Here is a 21689-nt window from a genome sequence, read left to right as displayed (position 1 = left end):
TTATATATAAGGAAGACATTTCAAAAGAATTTTCTGTGACATTCCCTCAAGCGGTCATATGCTTCTCCCTTAAGTCTCTTAAAAATTGTAAACTTAAGCCATCCCTGAAAACCATCTCTTTTCTTTGAAAATCTCTATTGAAGACTCTCTTCTCCTCCAGGAACACATTACAGTGTCTCAAGCCACAACAAGATTTCATAATATCTCACTTTCTCTTTCTACAATACGAGCCCCCTTGCTCTGCTCTTGTTTTCTTAATTCCATTCCTCTAACACTCCCTCAGCCACCTGGAGATCCAAGCTCACCACCAGCGTTCTCTCCTCCACACTTAATCCAGCCCCTTACGCCCGTCTTTGAGAACTGTCAGTGGGAGCACAGTAAAGCAGTGCAGGCTGCCTCTAACAGCACATTTAACACACTTGCTATCTTCACCCCAAAGTAAAGGACACTTTTTCAACTGCCGTCAAAACACAGGTCGGATGGGCTGTACCCTGCACCTCTCCATGCCTGCTTTTTCCCCCCAAACAAGGAGCTTTAAGTTTTATTTGAATAAAAATATGCAACTTATCCTTCTTCTTACTCTGCCTGTCTGCTTGCTCTCTAATCAGTGACCAATAATAAATCATCCTCATGTGCAAAAAACTAAACTAAACCAAAACACAAGTCTGAGAAATCCTAAACTCGGGTATCTGACAGCGTAGTTGGTGGTAACATGTTATGCTTAATGTCTTCAGTGATGCCGACAGAATGAAAATCTCTGTAGTTGCCATAAAGCTGGTGCTGGCAGAGGCCAGCCCTGCAAATGCCCACTGCCGCTAACGATGCTGTACACCCTGACCTGTAATGGCATCAGTCGGTCTTAACTCAGGTGAGTTGAGGCTTCCGGATCATCATTAGCCTTTTTCAAAAAAGATCAAAACTCGCCTAAGATTCCTTATAACAGATATCTCATGAAAAATGAGAATTTACCTTAAAGATTGAGGAGTCAATATAGTTTACTCATTTGCAGTAGAAATTTAACAGCTCTAGTGAAATCATGCAGAAGATGGACACTCTCAGGAACTGTGTTACGAGGAGTCCTGAGGTTGGGACTTCACACTGCTTCTCTTCTCTGAATAGCTTTTCTACATTCCTATGGAGGATAATTCTTATCCATATAAACACCCAGCTTAGGTTTTTATCCAAAGTGTCAGCTATCATCCTGGTCTGATAAATAATTATCAACGAGCTGAAACTGTAAGAATCCCAAAGATAAAATCTGCTTTACTAACTTTTAATCAATTTATCTTCCAGAAGTTATGTTTCACATCAAGAACGTGGCAGGTCTGATTGATCAATATAATCAATACCACTTTAATATATAAGTACTTCTCCGTGGATTTCAAACTGAATTTCTGCCTATTAATGGTTTTGCTTTCAATACTCTTAGAGGTTAGGGAGGGGAAAGTGTTTTATTACCACTGCGTAAGAGAAAGTGAGTGAGCTGTCCACTGATAGTGGGGTCACTATTAACAGTCAACCAGCATCTGTGCCCTGATCTCACCTCATGCCCCTATTGGTCCACAGACTCCATGATACAGTCACGTGCCTAAACTCCAGCCCCCCTCCTCTTCCCGTCTCCCTCTCACGCCCATCTTCAGTTCAGCTCACATCCCACCACCTCCGTAACATCGTTCAAGCACTAACTGGGCTATTCTCATTCGCATTAAGCAGCAGCATCTTCACATGTTCATTCTGTGCCTGGAGAAAGGGCAGCAAACTTTGTATTTCCTTACAGAGGTACTTAGTGCACAGTGTTTCCTACAGAACAAAAAATAAACATTTGAACTGCCTGAAGTGTTTCAACCCCTTTTTTTGAGATTTAGTTCCTTAAACATCACAGGGCTCTATGCTTCCTTTTTATATTTTATTGCTTCAAGTGCTTCAAACTATGGGAAATCTTTGGTAAAAATAAAGACAGATTTTCACAACAGCTTTGCATACAGCATTGCACAACAGTGTTCTTCAATACACACGAGTATAGGAATGTTCGAAATCCTCAGGGGGGAAATCCACTGTACAGTATTCACAGATCTTTATTTTAAAAGAAAACTTTTCATAAATATTTATAATATTTCCTAGGTTCTTAGCACATTAACATTTATATTTCAACTGTAAAGTATTTATATTCTTATTAAAATAAAACCCAATAATTAACAGAAGTGGTCTTCTGTCGCCTGCTACAGCATGTTCTGCTTACTTCACATAAAACTAGGGGGAGGTCACCAAACAGAATCAGTACTGTTCTCAGGCAGCCCTCTGCGGAAAAGAGGAAATGGTTCATGTCTATTAGCACAGACATTTCTCGATGGTTTATTTGCGCAGACTCACGCCTGGCCGGCTCTCGGTGGGTCCATGTGAGCTCTCAGCTCAGGACACAGTTCAATCAGCAGCAGCTCCAGCAGCACCTGAATCAAGAAAGGCGGAAACAAGAGAGAAACGTGTTTTTTTCTCTAAGGGTTTCTCAAATACCTACGTTTAGGAGAACAGGCTAATTCTAGGTCTGCGATCATTCTCGGTGAGCACGGTACTGTCAAGGGAACGGAATTCAGTTATTTCGCGGTCCGTTCGCCGCCCACCTCCAATCAGAGCGTGCGGGCACAGTCTGCTTTGTTGGCATAAGAAGGCCAAGCAGTCGTGTCACAGACACCGGAGGTCAAGGGGGGAACAGTGTGCAGAATGAGAACGACACGCCCACAGGGCACTTCGTTCTTCTCTTCTTTTCCATGACACTTAATAGGCAGAGAAAATGGGTTCAGAGTTACAAGTAATACAAATGATTAAGGATAGAAAGAATTAAAATCTACCACACATGTGAATAGAAATGGAAAATGAAAGAAACAGTTAACCCTCTGGAAGACTTTAAGTTACTCACATATAACAGATGCTTGTTGGCTCTCGTTTCTTGCAGCGCGTTGAATATTTTTATTATACCATGACGGGCATTCTGCTGTCCAACAAGGCTCTGAAGCGTATCTGAAAAATGAAGTTTATGTCCTATGCTGATCCTGACAAGGTGCACAATGCATAGCTATTTAGTGAGGGAGATGTTACACGATATGTACACAATAAATAAAGGCGCTGCCCTGGCCGGGGGCTCAGCTGGTTGGAGCATCGTCCTACACACCAAACGGCTGCAGGTTCAGTTCCTGGTCAGGGCACATGCCTAGGATGCGGGTTGGATCCCCAGTAGGGGGCATACGGGAAGCAGCTGATGGATGTTTCTCTCTCACACCTGTTTCTCTCCACCCCCCCCTTTCCCCGCTCTAAAATCAATAAAAACATCCTCAGCTGAGGATTAAAAAGGCTGAGGAATGTGAATGATCAGTTTTTTCAAATGTTTAAAGAGAAAATAAGATTATTTAGAATTTTTCAACATCAGATTTATAACAAACTAATTTTAATATATTGCTACACAATTAAAAATTAAGCCTTTAAAACTGTACTTTAGCAGGATTTTTAAAGTATAAAATTTATTATCTGTTCTAAAACTTTCTTCCAGTTAAAAGAATTATAACCAGTGCTGTTCTTATTAAGATTCTCAATATAGCCCGGCCAGGCATGGCTCAGCGGTTGAGCGTCGACCTGGGATCCAGGCGATCAGGGTTCGAGTCCCAGTGAAGGCACATGCCCGGGTTGCGGGCTCTATCAATGACTCTCTCATCATTGATGCTTCTATCTCTCTCTCTCCCTCTTCTTTCCTTTCTCTGAAATCAATAAAGATGCATTAAAAAAAAAAAAATATTCTCAATATAATTTCTTAGCAAGGGGCAGGACATGATTTATTTTTTTTTAAATGTTATTTTTCTGTAGTAAATAGTGTTTCCTGAGAGAGATAAATGAAAAATGCCTTCTTAGGGCAAACACTCCCTTACTATCTCTGTACCTTTCAGGATCAGAACCCAGGCCCCACCTGGAATGTTTTCAAGTAGCTTCTGCTGTGCTCTCTGTTTCGTCTCCTGACTCTGTTCTTTGCTTCTGATTTTGGTTGGTGGTGCCAATTTCCCGTGTGGCCAGAAAGCATCCCGGAAAACGTTGATGTAGTAAACCAGCATCTGCTCACTGAAGATCCAGTTCACTGTGTCCCGAATTTGTCTTTTAAGAGAAAAATATTTCTTGGATAAGGTTTTTAAATTTTTCATACTCTAGTCTCAAAAGGCACTTATCAGTGAGTCAGTTAAAACATAGTCTGCTCTAAATGTTTGATGAATCAACTAGGAATTGGGTTTTTAAACTCCGGCTCTGGAAGTTATTTATTTTGGTAATACTGAATGACCATTTATTCCTGGAGCTTACATTTTGGTGCTGACTTCTGCAGTACCTTTCACTGAGAGGAGATTGATTTGTTTGAAGCTTGCATCTAACTGTGCTCAGTACTCAATATACTAATTTCCATGAAGTGGTATCAAGTGAAAACATAAATCTACTGAAAGGCGGTTGAAAGTAGTCTGAAACGTCCCTGAGTTCCCAAGTCCGGGGGGAAACCATCTTTCTTCCCTGTCTCCTGGCATTGCTATGGCAGATGATGCACTGCAGTCCTCTGGCCCAGGGCATGTATCTCACAAGCTCATGAGGCAACAGAAAAAAAGATCACCCCTCTCATCACAAGGTGAAGGACTCCTGAAAGATGCACTGCTACCCAGCCATTTCAGATTTCCCGGGGAATGAAAACTGGGCAAGGTTATAAATAAAAGGCTTTTATCTATAACCAGGGCTTCCACACAACCCTGTTTCATTAGTTATTAGTCAAATTCTAACCAATTGCAGGATTTCTGCTGTCAAGAGACAAACACAGTTCAAAGAGCCTAAGAGCGGTTGTTCATTGGGAGCAGGAAGTCTCTTTGTTGAATAGGGGGAAATAATCATTTTAGACTATTAGTGCCAGAAAGGCCTGGAATTTTAAACTCAATTCATGAACAATAAATTTAAAAGCCCTGTAAGAATCAGCCTTCCCCACTGGATATTTAAAGGGACAATGTAAGGTTTTCAGAAATAGGATCTGAAATGGATGCTTTAAGCCTAGTATTTTTCACACAGTAACCAGTCACGACTGAAGTCTAAACTCTACCGGAAGTCACAGCTGTTCATTCTGTGTGTGAATGCATGTCTCTGAAGATACTTCCCGTATTGTTTAGAACTTAAATTGCAATTCAAATCTAGACCAAATAAAATTATTTTTTTAACTAATGGGACTTGTGATTTAAGAGAACCTGCCACCCCGTCACCAGCCTGAGGAAAGTCTACATAAAAAGGCAGACAACTTGTTATTTTCTGCCATCTTCCTTCGGGCTACTCCAGGAACTACGTGAAGAAATGAAGTAAGAAAATTTCAATTTGCAACTTAAAATTAGGTAAGTGACTCACCAAAGCCCATCACTTAAGTATTTTCTATCACTTTAGCTCTGACTTTCTATTAGCTGAAGCCACAGGCAGCTTTTGAAGTGAATCTGGTATGTGAAATTGTAGCTGGTACAAGGCAAGTACAGCTGCTGATTTTTATGTGACATCAGCTAAAGGCAAAAAAGTAAAGGGCAAAGTGGGGGAGAGGCTCTATAAATCCTCACCGGATAAAAAGCCCACTGAAAGGAAGAGTCTGGAAATCCTACACGATGCCTCTCTCAGTCCCATGAAAACAGCTGCCCCATGTACACACGCTGACAAACTGCGGCTGTCATGTGACAATTCAGAGCCAGTATCATATAGAGGAGCAAGAAAGTATGACTGACTTGCTGAAACTGAAAACGAAAATATATTAGCAAGTCTGGAGTACTTGCTAATAGAGACATTCTGGAAATTTCTTTACCCAATGCCTGTTGATACTAAGGCTAAGAGGTTTGACTCAGACTGAAACTTAAGTTAAACAGGCCATTTTCTGATTAAAACAAAAGCCTACAATAGGAACTTAAGAAATCACTAGTTCCAGTTTTAAAAACTCTTAGAAGTAAATAGAAGTAAATGTTTATGACCACAAGGAAAATATATTCTATTTACAAATGAATACAAAGGTAATATTCTATTTATGTTTCGTATAAAATGTGTAAGATTTATATGACAACTAGCACAGTAACCTTGTACACGTTTGACAACTATAAGTTTTTCAATTGGAAAAAACTGATTTTCGTGTTAAAACATAGTTGCTGTACAAAAAAGTTATTTTCCCCCTTATTTTTGGCAGTTGATTCACATTTTTATTGTGCAAGAAAGCCATGTTTGTCTCCTGAAGAATACTAGATGTGGACTTAAACTTTTATGTGTATAGATATGGTAATATTAAAATATTCACATAGCTTATAATAGTGTTGTATGATACACACACACCCCCGGTGGGTACTCAGATGTAAACTAACGAGGAATTGCCATTTTAATGTTACTCAAGTCTAAAAACAAAAATGGTTTACACTTCCTCCAAGCACATACTTGCCATGTGAGGCTCGACCTACTTTCATTTTGGCTTTGAGTCTAAGTCTTAACCTGCTTCCCATCATGTGACACAAGAACACTGTGCCCAAGACACTGAAACCAGAATGCTGGAGCGAGCTCAAGTTTTCGTGGTCTAGCTCACCGTGCGTTCTGTGGGAGAGTCTTTGAGAAACCTGCTTTCCGAGACAACCTCAGAATCGTATCAGAAACAAGATGAGAAAATAAAATACCTTCAGTGAGGAAGATCACTGGCTACTACAGCACAGGTAATCTTACTATTAAGACAAAGAGCAGGCATGAATTCAAACATTGATTTTGTGCAACTCACTTGTTGATGGTTCTTCCAAAAGTGACCTGAACAAGAGCAATTAATGTTCTTCTCACCCATTTAAACACTAAAATGTAAGTCAGAAAAAAGTATTATCACAGGGTAGCACAATTATGACATTTTCCTAGCTGCAAAGAGCGTACACCTATCACTTAACTCAATCCCAGTCCAGACACCAGCCCAGGGCTCTGATATCTGCAGAATGTGGATCTAGGTTAGCAAACCTCTGCCCAGGAAATTCTTCTTAGTAAGCTTTTCACTTTCTGCTTAGCAACTGATGAGATGAAACCTAAGAGTTTTTACAGCTTCTCAACGCCTAACCAACAGCTGAGCTAACAAGTAGAAATATTTAACTTCATTATGTCCCTGGGCTCCTGACAACAGGTCTGTTTTCCACCAGCAGACAGACTGCCTGGCTTGTTGCCCAATTTTCTCACACACTTCTCTGAATGAGAAACATGTGCAGTCATATGTTGACAAATATTGTGAAATATTAACGAGCTGATAGGTCTAACTGCTCCCATTTGACAGTAGTTTGTAGAGCATCATGTACTTTTGTATATTTTATGCCTTTGGGGGAAGAGGCAGGGTTCTGAGTGAGGCATGAATTCAGCCTTCTGCTGCTGCCTAGAGCAGTGGAATAGTCACCTCCTCTGAGCCTGTTTCCTCATCTGGGGACAGTATTAACATGTCCTTTTTCACTGACAGTCTTGTCAATATTTTGTGTGAAAGAGCATTGTAAAGAATTCTACAAATCTAAACTTTTATTATTAACTTGGAGACACATTTCTATAGGTACAGAATATAAATATAAACGTAAAGGAAGCAAAGAAATGCTGTGAGGATATTTTAGGTCTGCAGATTGGAATTTAAACCAAATTTTCCATTTATATATTTACCTCCATTCATTGAAATGTTTAGCTACTGACACATGAGCAAACAAGAGACTCAGACTTGACTATAATGGAGCCGAGAGTTCAGGGCTCCTGCATGAGTTAGAAAACCTAAAAGGAGGAAATTCCCAAACACCTTTGTGTGGGGCAGCCCCATACACACAAGTCAGCAATTCACATAGACTTGGTACTAGATTTCAAAACATTTCAAGGTCATTTCCAACATCTTAAATGGATCTAAATGACCAGTTAAAGTAGTGTTGTTAATCCTTCAAGTAAGATTCAAGTCTTGGAGTCGGGGCCATGCCTTAAAAGCACCTTGAATTTTTGATGGCATTCAGGGCACACTGCCAGCTTGTAGGTCTATTCTTTTGAGGCTGGCATTTAGGCTGGGGGAGCATGTCTCTCAGTGACGATAACTCCACCTGCTTTCCTCAGGCAGGAGAGAGGTGGCTTATACTCAGAGGGTCTGAGGACATGTGCCACTCCAGAAAGAATGCCTGTCAGCTGAGTGACTGGCTCTACATTTTTAAAAGGCTGTATTATTGCCCTGGCTGGTGTTTCTCAGTGGTTAGAGTGCCAGCCCAAGCCCCGAAGGGTCTCGGGTTCGATTTCCAGTCAAGGGTACATACCTGGGTTGTAGGTTCGAACCCAGGCCCTGGTCAGGGCACATGTAGGAGGTGACCAATTGATGTGTCTGTCTCACATCGATGTTTCTCTCTCTCCCCTCCCTCCCTCCCACTCTCTAAAAATCAACAGAAAAAGTACCTTCGGGTAAGGATTAACAAAAGTAAAAATAAAATAAATAAAAGGCTGCATTATTACTGGCTTCTTTTTGTACATGAAACTAGAGCGGGAACTAGGGCAGAATCAGCCGTGCTCCAAATTCCCTCCTGGGACCGACACCCGCTTCCTCTACTTTTTCCTGTCTTCCCCACCCCCACCCTCACCCCACATATAAAACAGCTGCAAGGACTCCTTCTGAGGGCTCGTTTGTTCAAAGCCACAGAGCAGCTGCAGCAACACTAGGATTTTGCTGATGGTAAAGATATCGCATCTCATTATAAACAATGTTCTATTTTTCCCCCCTCGGAAATGTCACCAGCAAAACCAAATATGCTTCTGGGAGGCACATGATGGGGGAAATGCGTGCTGCAAAGACAGGATTTTGAGCCCTGCTCTGGCCCTGACTGGCTTGGACGTATCCACCACGTCTCAATCTCTGTACCGCAAAGCACGAGCTGATGAAAGGCTAAGGTGGTGCTTCCTCTCCCTTGTCAAGGAGGGAAACAGGGGGCTTCACCACCACGTGCCAGGAGCACAGAGGCTGCATCCTCAGGTCCCACCACAGTATCTGGTTGGCCCTTAGGAGTATTTGCCAAATGAATGAATGAATGAATCTAAATACTTGTTTGATTCAAGAATAAAGGGATATTAAATGTGTACATGTATAACAACTTAACTAGAAAATACCACTAAATAATAACAAAAAAAGCTTACTTCCTCGAAGTTCAAAAATCTCCCCAATCAACATGAAACACGGTTCAGCCAAGGAGTCTTTCCTCCCGTCCACATCATCGCCGTAATCGGACAGGTCACTGTCCTCCTCGGCCTCCTCCTGGGGGCGCAGAAAAGTCACAGGAAGCAGGTCACTCTTCCAAGAAAGTGGTAGAGCTGTTCTCCTTTCCAAGTGTAAATCCAAACAACAGGCTAATATTTCAATCTCGCACAATCCTTCAACCTTCCTGCATGCGGACATCCATGCATTTTCAATAAGGAGGGAAAATGTATCTAACCTCAAGGGCAAGCCTGACCTTAAAGCTTTACTCAGGGTTTAAAATAACTGTAAAAGCCTCTGTCACCGGATTGATAAGGAGTGAATTAGTAGACAACAAAATCGTTTTCTAACCATTTTGAGTTTTAAAAGTATGATTCAGTGTGCAGACGATGTTTTGCTGAGTTGTATACTTGAAACCTGTATGGTTCTGTGAATCAATGTCACCCCAATACATTCAGTGAAGTAAGACTTTTTAACGTAAAATTTTTTTTTCTTTTTTCGTTTTTTGTGGGGGTTTTTTAATTCTCACCCAAGGATATTTTTTCCATTGCTTTTCGGAGAGAGTGTGGAAGAGAGAGAAAGAGAGAGAGAGAAACATCGATGTGAGAGAGACACATCAACTGGTTGCCTCCCGAACTCGCCCCGATGAGAGCAGGGGATCGAGCCTGCAGCCAAGGTACGTGCCCTTGGCCAGAATCAAACCAGGGGCCCTGCAGTCTGCAGGCCAGAGCTCTAACCACTGAGAAATCTGGCTAAGGCTCCTTTTTTGTTTTGTTTGGTGTGTTTTTTCTTGTTGTTTTTCTTTTATTTATTTTTTTAACTTAAATGGTTTTAAATTCACTGCTTTTAAAAACATGCATAGTTTAAAGTAATTAGTTATTTTTAAAGCTCTGATTCAAGCTTTTATTCTGTATTGTGGCTAGTCTCATTTCCTGATCTGCATGTCAGCAAGTTTCAGGCACAGGCTAGTGCCAATGAGGACATCGTGGATCCAGACTTTCGGTGGCCGCAGCTCTCTGGGGAGACTGACAAATATTCAGGTAGCTGTTCCTACAAGTAGGTGAGGTGCTGAGATCAGGGTACAAACAGGCAGCGGGAGGACAGATGAGAAAGTTGACTCTAACATCTGCAGAGAGGTAACAGCTAAAGTTGTGGGACCAAGGGCTAATGACAGGGCTCTCCATTCCCTGAAAATCAAGTCTAAACCCCTCAGCCTGCACTCCCTCAGGAGGGCTGGAGATCCAGATGCTCAGAACTCCAAACTTACATTCTCTGCCCACGGTCCAGGCCTGTGTGACAGATGTCCAACCAGCTGAAAGCGGTAGACCCCAAGTTCACTCAACCTTCAGTTTTCCATACGGAACTGGGCGGCCAAATTCCTTATTCCCAAGACGCCATTTCCCTGGGATCTGAGACATTCCATCTCCCCTGCAGCTCAAGCCAACACTAAGAGTCAGACCAATGCTTCCTGTCTACCGAGAACTGAGGAAGCAGAACTCTGAGCTGAAGACCAAACCTTAGTGACTGGGGACTGAAGGAGGCTGTGGCCACCTGAGGCCCTAGCTGGACTCCCCCATCCCACTCATGGACATTTGCCAACCTCTGGACATGGGAGATGAGAAATGGGTGAGTGACGCTGGCAGATGCGGTTGCTTCTCTAACACCCTTTATAAATGAGGGTTTACAGCAAGCAGGTAGGGATCCTGGGAAACTGTGGTAACTGGGAGACCCTGTCCTGTCTGAAAGAGGAGCTGGCAGCCTGGGACAGGCCTTCCCATGTGTTTTTTTCAAAACCACCAAGAATTCTCCAATTCTCTTAAGACTGATTGTCCTACAAATTTAACTCAATTCTGACACTACCTACCTAGAGACTAGCACCAGATGCCACAAGTAAGGACTCAGTCCTACAACGCTGCCCCCACTTCAAACACCAATAGCAAGTCCAGGCTATCACCTGTGCATCTGACCAACCAGCTATAAATCAGGGTTCCCATGACCCCCCTTCTCAGGTTCAAGTAATCTGCTAGAGTGGCTCACAGAATTCAGAGAAACATTTCCTTACATTTACCAGTTTATGCAAAAAGATATTATACAGGGTACAGGTGGAGAGCCAGCTGAAGAGGTGAGGGACGTGGGAAGGAGTATGGGGCTTCTATGTCCCCTCCAGGCTCACCACTCTCCCAGCCCCCCACATGTCCATCAGCCTGGTTGCTCTCCAAACCTTGTCCTTTTGGGTTTGTATGGAGGCTTTATTACCTAGGCATTGTGGATGAAAAAGGGGCCACATACTAAACCTGACAAGTTCAAGGGAGGCCCCCCAGGGGGCCTTACAAACCCAAAGACCACAGTAACCAAACGGTGATCTTTGAGCGTAACTAAAAGCTAGCAGTGATGGAGAGTCAACGCCCTAGTCAATCTTCAACTCTGACGTTGTCTATTGTCTTTGTGCATCTAAGATAACATATCTTTGAAATGTCAGAGTAATTTTCTTTCCAGACCCTTCCAAGGCATAGCTTCTGGCCCCACAACTCAGACCACACTGTTATCTTGTTGCTCACATACCATCTGCAGGTGCTGTAAATGTCAACTACCCTGTACCCACCAATGTAAAAGTGTGTCTCTCCATTTTACTTCTTACCCAGTCTCAGATTTCCCCGATTTGCTTTCTCCCAACTCCCTGATCACCAACGGATTTCATGTCACCTCCTTATTCCTGTTCCCTTGGTTCTGATGTATAAAATAAGCTGCAAAACTGCCACCCTATGGAGCATTTTCTCATCCCGTTGGGATTTTGCTTCCCAGCAACTGTCTTCAGTTTGGCTCAAATGAACTCTTATAAGACTTTAAAAAATACAAAATAAAAAATTCACTCCTCAACCTGGCAGGACCTTGCCCCTCCTGCTCTTTGCCTAATCGTCCATTAGCCCACTGCAGAAGCCCCTGTCCCTGCAACCAGTCCAAAGACCTACTGTGCAGCAAACACAGCCTCCTCCCCCTCAATATAAGCTCCAACTCCCCCATGGGTCGCCCACCCCCCGGACTGGCTAGTCCACCTTGTGCAGGGGCTCCTAGAAACTTCCCACCCGCATTTCACTCATTAGTCCCTTCATTTCTGTATCTGAATGCTCCAAGGGACTTGTTGGGGAGCATAAGCAGGTGCCCAAAATGACAGCAATAATAACTGAAGATGGGCATCCCTGCCTTTCCCCATGAGTAGCATGCGGTCGACAAACATCTGTTACTTTGAACTGCCGTCAATAAGACATCTGCTTAACGCACTATGAACGGCGCGGCCTTCAGCAGCTCACCTCCTGATGGGAGAAGAAGTCCCGAGGAAGCCTCTCCAGGAATGAGGCTAATGAAAACGTGGATCTCTTCCCCTGCACATCCACAGCCTTGAGGCAGTCAGGAGATGGGCTCAAAAAGGCATAGAGTGCTTCGCTCTGGTACAGTCTTTCATCGGAAAGGAGGTTCTGTGGGAGAAAGAGGACTCGTTACTCCTCTGCGGGACATGCCTGTGCTGCAAGAGCAACCAGCCCAAGCAGTAAAGGTAATTCACTTGCTCCTGAACAGAAACCGGCTTCTCTTTCCCTGGAATGAAACGTATTAGTGAAATGCATTAGATCAGTTCTCGGTGATCACAATGGCAGACCAACCCTCTGGGAGGCTGGAGGGCCCAGCCACTCTGGGGTGGGAAGTCCTGCACCGACAACAGAGCTCACTCTGGTCTGCACTCAGTGCCACAGAAGTTCTTACTCTGCACACAGCTTACAGACCCGGTGACCACTGCCTTTGAAATCCCCGCTCATGTGTGTCTGGGCTGGGATTTCCACTCCGCCACCCTTTTATGGCTAAGTTCAGACTCTACATCAGCTGAAAGAAGAACTCTGAGCTGCACACCACGGCAGTGCCCGCCGGCAGCAGTTTTAGCTCACTCTGCTGCCACCTTCCACGCAGCGGTCATTTATGTAATTATGTAACTTTTTATTGGCCCTTAAACTGGAAATTTCCTAAACTTCTTTGTGTACTTATCTGGCCTTAGAAGAGAGTGAAGGAGAACATGTACCAAGTTTATGTACAAGCAAGTGCTGCTGACAGATAAGACAGTAAAATTAATGGTGCGACCACAAGAAGGTTTAAATGTCTAGTATTAAAAGATACGGAGTTTAGGAACAAATAAAGCGGTGGGAAATGTTGCCCCATGTACGATGTAACTCTTGGGAAAGATGGAAGACTAGGGAGTGCGCTGTGCTTCTGATGACAGGAACTGGGAGGTGGAAGAGGTGAAGTTCTGCCCTGGCAGGTGTGGCTCAATGGATAGGTCATTGCGCTGCACAGTGAAGGGTTCGGGTTCGATTCCCAGGCAAGGGCATGTACCTGGGTTGCAGGTTCGATCCCTGGCCCATGTCGGGCATATCGAGGAGGCAACCAATTGATGTAATTGATGTGTCTCTCTCTCATCGATCTCTCCCTCCCCCCACTCCCTCCCTTCCACTCTCTAAAAATCAATGGAAAAAATATCCTCAGTTGAGGGAGAAAAAAAAAGAAGAGGTTAAGTTCTAGTCTCAGAGGAGTTAGTTCATGATATTCACAGTATATCTGTTCAGACAAATGTTGAAATCTGATAAACCCAATGATCTTCCCTAGAATAAGAACTCTTAATATGGCCTCCAACTGGAAGCTATGCAAGCGATCATCAACAAAAGAAGGAATAAACACTAGTGTGTTCACACAATGAAAAACCTGTACACACACAGAGGTAGAGATGGGGGTGGGGGACTGGGTGAAAGAGGTGAAGGGACTGAAAGTACAGGCTGGCAGTTACAAACTAGCCACAGGGATGTAAACACAGCACAGGGGATATAGTCAATATTGTAAAATCTATGTATGGTACCAGGTGGGTACTGAAAGTAATTGGAGGAACACTTTGTAAAGTATATAATTGTCTAATCACTGTGCTGTACACCTAAAACTAATACAAAATAATACTGAAAGTAAACTAAAATTAAAAAAACAAAACAAAATAAACCTATACAACCATGAAAATTAATAATCTAGACTAAAACAGCGCTTTCGGTGAATCTCATGACTGTAATGTTGAGTGAAAAAAGTCAGACACAAAAGAGTCCATGCTGTATGATTCATTTATATAAAATTCAGAAACAGCTGTAACCATCTGTGTGGTTAGAAGTCTGGGTCATGGCTGCCTCTGGTTCGGGAGCAGGGATGGGAAGGACACTGGCGGGACCAGCGATATTCTGTTTCTGGGGTTGAGTGCTAGTTACAAGGGCGTGTTCAGTTTGTAAAAATGGAGAAAATTGTACACATGATATCTGCGTTTTCTGTATGCATAGTACACTTTCATTACAAAAAATAAAGATAAGAAGACATTTGAGGATCTGGCATGGCCTGTAAGAACAGGAAGCCAACGAGCAAGCTCTTAGAGTAATGACAGTTTTAACTCAACGTAACTGATTTTTCTTTTCATAGCCAAGACTTTTCAGTTCTTACCTTTAAAAACTTGTTTAATTGATTCTTTGACTTTTCCATAAACTTTTGATCTATAGATTTGAAAGGCAGCTTGCTGAGAGAAGGCAGCTGGACTTTTTTTAAAGAAGGGAAGCACTGTGGGGGGGAAAGTTAAATGTTAGTATCTTGAGCTTACATTTTAATATTGAAAAGAGATTTAGAACTACACACAGAACAAACCAAGTATCTTCCTCCTATGCTCGTTCCTCTGAGATTTAAGACCTTGAAAACCTACCTGTTCTAATCAGGCTCAAGGAATCTGGAGGAATGGGATGTTTGATGAAAAAAGCTAAAGCTCATCCCAGACCCTGAAGCCAGGCTGACAGGGCAGGTTTGCACACCACGCTCAGGAGCACAGCACTCTGGGTACGCACACGTGGCACACAGGAGAACTTGCTGTGTTTACATCATTGTCTAAAGCCATCAAAGCTGGCAAAAGAACACAATGGAAAGAAAGACTACCGGGTTGAGGCTCTATCATTACCTTTAATGGCGACTGCAGAATATAAAGCTATTAACAATGATAATGTGTGTGAATAAATAATAACAGACTTCCCTGCGTGGATGGAGCCCCACACTGTGCCAGACACCGTGCTGGAAGCCTGGCACGTGTTAACAGCTCTATGAGTCAGGAACTACGATCGCTCCTATTTAATATATGAGAAAACTGAGGGTCAGGATTAACACCCAGATCCATCCGACAATAAAGTCTGTGCTCTTGATGCCAGTTTGCCCCTCAGATAAGAGGGAGTGGGTTCCCCATGCCCCAGACGGCCCCCACTTCCAACACGGGCCTTCATCAAGGCACCCAGGCCACTTCAGGAAATCAAAAGGCATTGAAAAGGGAGTGGGCAGAGCTTGCCTGCCACAGCATTTACTCCTGCTATCACCAGGGTTACGGCAGCCTCCCAGTGGCATAGCTGTAGCAAGAAAGGACATGTCACAAGTTACCTGTAGCAAGTGCTTCGGGTGGTGGAAAAGGAAACACCGGTCTTTCCCACACAACCCACTGAAGCACCCCAAGTTCAACGGCATGTACCCAAGACACAAGTACCAACTGGTGCCCAAATTTGGGGTAACACTTTAGAGAAGTGAAACAGGTAGTGAGAGTTGGAAGGGAATATTAAAATCATCAGGGACCTAAAAAAGGTGCTTTCTGTCGCAGATGTCAACAGGGAGGGTACTTTCAAAAGGTGAAAACTCACATGACAGGAAACACCACAGGAGAGGAAAGGTGACAGAGACGAAGAAACAGACATGGAATTTCATAGTTTGTTTCCTCTCGTGCTTCAGTGTAATTGTTTTGATTTTCAAAGATCATTTTATTTTCCACGTACATTTTATTTCAAAATCTCCCCTAAGTCCCTTTCTCCCCTCCTTTTGTTTTTCCTTCTTAGTATCAAGAGACTGATACTAAATTTTGGCTTCACAATGGTTTCTCACAAGGCAAACGACGCGTTTTTCTGTAGTGTCAATCATACTCAATATTTTGGGGAAAACGTATTCTTATATTAAGGTGAATATTTTGCTTTCCACACCGCTAGAGTGGTCACAGTCCATTTGGGAAACGCTGTGGTATGACATTCAGCTTTGGCCACCATCCTTTTAAAAGCAGTTAAAGAAGTAATAGCATCCAGAAGTTAGTGATTAAAAAGATTTTAAAAAATCACCCTAGGAGAAAAGCTTAAAGGAACAGACATCTTTCATTTGCGAAAGAGGAGTCTGAGAGGTGACCACAGGGTTTAATCAGCACAAGTTCATCCTGAGCAAGAGAGAAAATGGACTTGAGTGCAAGCAGAAGGGAGCGGAGAACTTTTCAGTTCCTGAGGCGAAGGGCAATTACCTCCAGTAGAAGGAGAATCAAAGAAGATGACATTTCTGAGACGAGTGGAAAAATAAGGAATGGAAAGTAAGACTACCTGGATTCTAATCCTGGCCTGGCCACTACGTATACATCTTATAATAAGTCAATTAAACTCTCTGGGATCAGTTTCCCTCATTTATCAAATAAAAGTACTGACCTAAATTAGTGGTTTTCAAACATTTTTAACTAAAACCCTCAGTAGGAAATATATGCTAAGTTGCAGCCCACAACACACATGCTTACGTACATTTCTATATAAATAATGTAAACATACATGTAAAACTGGAACAAAAGTTCCATGAGGCAATGCTCATCACTACTACAATAACAACACCACGATAATGCTTATCATGAGCCACATACTCTTCCAAATGCTTTGTATTCATTTATTCCCTTAATTCTCACGACTCTGTTAGACAGGGGAGGGAGGTGCTATCGAGGTTTGTATTGTACTGTGAGGAAGAAGAGGCGCAGAGACAGAGGGACATGCCCGGCCAGCGTGGCTCAGGGGCTGAGCATCAGTCTATGATCCAGGAGATCGAGGTTCGATTCCCAGCCTGGGTTTTGGGCTCAATCCCCAGCAGGGGGCTTGCAGGAGGCAGCTTATCAATGACTCTCTCATCATTGATGTTTCTATCTCCCTCTCCTTCTCCCCTTCCTCTTTGAAGTCAATAAAAAAATATTTTTTTTAAAAAAGAGAGAGTCCCAGAAGTCACACTGGGATCCCAGCTTCCGTCTGTGCTTTCAGTCCTGACACCTGACTCCCCAACGTTTGGGGACAAAAATCCAATGGATTCTACTCTCGTTCAATCGCTGCCACCCACAGCTGGTTTCACTACCCACTAATGGGTCACAATCGGCAGCTTCGAAATCACTCGATGATCCCTAGTAGTCTCCCAGCTCCGGGGTTCTCCAGTCTCCATTCACAATGGAGATCAGATAATTATCTGTCCTGAAGGATTTAGATGAGACTAGATAGTCTGATTTATGAGTAAATTTCTAAATGTCAGGCTAAAAATACCACTTTGCCAGTATCAACAGCAAAAGAGAAAGGTTAACCAGTTTCCTTATGGGGGAAAAATTGAAAGGAGCTCTTACACCTCTTCTTGCTCAGCAATTCTAACATTCTGTGAGTATTCGTACCTCACTAAGTTTCCGGTGTAAATTCTGAAACTCACTGAGCCTTCTGGGGACCGTCCAGTTCTTGGTTTCAACTCCTCCAACATCTTGTAAGCTTACCATGACAAAGTAACAGGGCATCTGCTCACCATTCTCTTCTGTAACCTTGGAAAACAAAACAAAACAAACACAAGAACAACAACAGAAAGTATGGTTAGCCAGTGTGGCAGCAAGATTTTTACATGTCCCCAAGGCTCCCCCTCCCTGCTGAATCTGCCCTGCATAGCCCCGGGGCTGTGAATATGAGGGATTCTAGCCCAACAATTGGGATGGGATGGTGCACAGTTGACCTTAAAACAGAGAAATGAGCTGGGTGGGCCTAACCTAATCACATGAGCACTTTAAAAGCAGACAGACTTCTCTGGGGCAGTCACGGAGACTGGACACACAAGGAGGATCCAGCGTGTTGCTGCTTAAAGATGGAGAGGGACATGAGGAAAAGATCTGGGAGCACTTTCAGGAACTAAGAACAACCCCCAGCTGACAGTAGGAAACAGAGAGACCTCAGTTTCACAACCTCAGGCAACGATTCTGCCAACAACCTGAATGAACTTGGAAGTGAATTTTCCCCAGAGTCTCCAGACAAGAATTCAGTCTGGCCAACATCTCGATTTCAGCTTTATGCCACAGTGAACAGAGAACTCAGTCACATTGTGCTGGACTATGGGCCTATAGAATTGGGAGCCAACAAATGGGTGTTGTTTTAAGCTATGAAATTTGTGATAATTTGTTATACAGCAAAGGAAAACTAATATGGCAGAATTAACACCCGGTGTTTCCTTGAAAATCAAATTAATAGCAAGCACACAGGCATGAGATATACCAACACCTCTTAGAGAAGAATGAGGGTCTCCCCAGTTCAATTTCAGGATGCAACAAGCCATTGATTTCTAGTTTCATGAAATTTTACATTGGGAGACAAAGTATATAATTAAAGACCTTAGAGCTACTAACATTTGAGCAATTGAAGTCAGCAGGAGGAACTATCAGAAACACTTAAATTTAAAAATGCTTACTTCCAAATTTCAGTTAGCGCTTTTCATTTTATTTCAACCTTCAATGGAAAAATAGAATGGTAATTTAAAGACATTAATTGCTCCTGTCTGAAGTTTCTTACAATTCCAGTGAACAAGGACAGCGCTCTGGCTTAATGGAGTAAGAGAAGCTCTCCACCCAGGACCTAGTCCAGCTCCCACTCATGGAGAACCAGAGCAAAAACATGGGGAACGGAAGGCAGGACAAAGGCAGTCTAAAGGAATAAATATAAGATTTCTACCCTCGACCTTAATTCCCCAGGATAAAATCTTATCTTACGAAGTCAAACTTAAATAGGGAGTGAAAGCAAGTGAACTACCTCTCCACTGGTGATGGAGGCTTTCCACATTCCGAGGTTCTCACACCACCAATCTGTCCTTGCCATGTGCAACTGAAGGTCTGTGCGTTCCTTCTCTGTTAGAATGATTTCCTCCTTCAACTTGGAAACGATCTGCCACAGGGAAAACATCCCAGGAGTTATGAAGCTGTTTAAAATGTTATACAATTTAAGTAGCAGGGTACTAAATCAACACATAAAAATCAGTTGCATTTCTATACACTAACAATAGGCAATCCAAAAAGGAAATTAAGAAAAGAATTCCATTACAATAGCATAAAAATAATAAAATACATGGGATGAACTTAAACATGAAGGTGAAAGACTTCTATAATAAAAACGACAGAACACTGATGAAAGAAATTAAATATAAGGAAGTGGAAAGAAAGGTAGCCCATGTTCACGGGTTAGAAGACTAAATATTGCTAAGATGTCAATACCACCCAAAATGGTCTACGGATCCAACACAATCCCTGTCTAAATCTCTAAATTTATTTACATAAATAGAAAAGTCCGTCCTGTAATTCATGTGAAATCTCAAGGGAGGCGAAAAGCCAAAACACTCTGGGAAAGGACAAAGCTGGAAAACTCAAACTTCCTAATTTCAACATTCAGAAAGCGCCCACAGGCGATCGAGTTAGAAGGCCAAAGGGTGTGAGCCGTGCCTCCCTTACAGAAACCTCCCTGTCAGACTCCAGAGAGGCATGAACACAAAGCAAAAGGCCACACGACCTCTTGCGCTTGAGAAATGCCAATTAGTAAGATGGTGTTTACATTTTTAAACTTAAAATTCTGTTGGCTTTTAGCAAAATAATTTATTTCTTGCATAATTCTATGAGGTTGTATTTTACTTGTAGCATTTGTAAGAAAATTTTTTAAAAAATTAAAGATTATCCTTGAGTAGTCAACTCACTTGCAGAAATGACCTTGGTACAAGGGAGAGCTTTGCCCACTTCCCCAAAGGTACTGCGGGCAAGCTAGGAAAGGGAACAGTTACTCAACAGAGAATAACCGGGAGAGAACCCAAATCATGAAAGATTAAAACAAGCACTTTTCTAATTCTTAATAGAAGCAAATAATAACAACAATAGAACTTACAGTAAAACCCCTTTTAAAGAAACTATGGTACTTCTCAACATAAACTGAAAACTACTATTTATCAAATCTAAAAACTGGAAACTTTCAAAGACAACCTTGAAAGCAAAGGAGTTACCTTCTTGTCAGGTTTTGGTGCATTTTGAATAGAATTTAGAGCTTGCCTTTTATATTCAAGTTTCTCGTTTAGTTCTCGTAGTTTGTTTACAGCAAAACTGGCTTGTTCATTAATCTGACTGGTGCTTTCATCCACAGCTTCCTCACCAGCCTCACCTCCCAGGCCCTGGGGAAAGAAGTCACATAACCACCATGTCTTAACAAGATGGACTATTCAGTAATTACTTTCTATTAGGCAGGTGCTACAGCATTATAATACACTGCCCGAAGTATTAGGTTCCACTAAGGAAAGAATCTATAGTAGAAAGTCTACAAGCAGACTGCTTTTCTCAATAAAGTGAAAAATTAAAGTATTTGGAACCAAAGTAACTGGTGTTCAGAAATGAACCCCCCTACAAAAAAACAGAAACATTTAATAACCTAGAGAAAGGAGAAAGTTTCCATACCATTATTTCCCAAATGGTTCACTCAAGAGAAATGTGCATGAAACAAGGGGGGGGGGGGGGCAATGGAGTTATCTTCCCAACTCAATCCCAATGTCCTTATGCCTGATCTTTGACAAAGAAACTGAGATTTGGCTTCCTTTTGGTGTCCTAAGAATATTTTGAAAACCTCATGCAAATCTCTAAAATAAAATTTCCAAACTTCTACCAGTAAAAGTATTTTCTGTATACATTTTGTTTTGGTCCTTGAAGATGTATTTTATAAGTCATTAGATAGATGATTTTATTTAGCATTTGAATGTGACAAAGTTCACAGAGAACTATATAACTTGGAAAAATCTGGATAGATTATTAAAGGGCATATTAATTAGATTCATGAGTAGCAACATCAGAGCACTGAAAAGAACTGCTGAGAACTATCTTCTGGTTTGTTCACTCCTTAACTTTCTTCCACAGTTTTTTCTTCTAACTTTTATTAATTATAACAGTGTATTAAATTATTTTCAAAGAAAAATAAGGTATATTCATAGCAAGCTGTTTTCATTTTCATAGCAAGCTGTTTTCATTTTCATAGGTTCTTTCTAACCCTTGTCCATCAGTATATCTATTGTGACACAATTCCCACCTGTATACACTCGAGTGGATATCCTGCTTTTTTCATATAACATACAGTGTAGCATATTTTGAGGGTATTATAGTTTTCAAAATTATAACTTTATGTCTGCATAGTACTTTATGAATTGAAATTTAACTGAGGCAGCTGCCTACTGCTGCTTGTGCTATAGGTTGATTTTTCATTTTTGCTATCCCAGATGTACTAAATTACACTCCACTGTGCATAAACTTTTTTCT

The 21689-nt window shown here is 42.1% G+C and overlaps 1 protein-coding gene across 5 annotated transcripts in view; it reads right to left on the bottom strand.

Annotated features, from left to right (window-relative positions):
• Window positions 1–1892: 1892 nt before the first annotated feature.
• The window catches only part of SNX25 (sorting nexin 25), a 99523-nt gene continuing 79726 nt past the window's right edge, over window positions 1893–21689 (bottom strand). For 4 of the 5 annotated variants that reach the window (XM_016211292.2, XM_087814087.1, XM_016211294.2 and 1 more), the window contains 10 exons: window positions 20396–20560; window positions 19165–19296; window positions 17775–17915; window positions 14750–14863; window positions 12547–12711; window positions 9181–9298; window positions 6788–6854; window positions 3953–4134; window positions 2915–3015; window positions 1893–2447 (listed from right to left, as the gene is read on the bottom strand). In XM_016211292.2, coding sequence (XP_016066778.2) covers window positions 2367–2447; window positions 2915–3015; window positions 3953–4134; window positions 6788–6854; window positions 9181–9298; window positions 12547–12711; window positions 14750–14863; window positions 17775–17915; window positions 19165–19296; window positions 20396–20560 — 1266 coding nt within the window. In that variant the 3' untranslated portion in view covers window positions 1893–2366. Of the gene's footprint in view, window positions 2448–2914; window positions 3016–3952; window positions 4135–6787; window positions 6855–9180; window positions 9299–12546; window positions 12712–14749; window positions 14864–17774; window positions 17916–19164; window positions 19297–20395; window positions 20561–21689 lie in introns of those variants that run through there. The other variant, XR_015714017.1, reaches the window with a different exon arrangement.

This window comes from Miniopterus natalensis, chromosome 2 (assembly GCF_054644295.1).
Source record: "Miniopterus natalensis isolate mMinNat1 chromosome 2, mMinNat1.hap1, whole genome shotgun sequence".
Taxonomy (NCBI): Eukaryota; Metazoa; Chordata; class Mammalia; order Chiroptera; family Miniopteridae; genus Miniopterus; species Miniopterus natalensis.
This window is presented reverse-complemented; position numbering and strand designations above follow the sequence as displayed.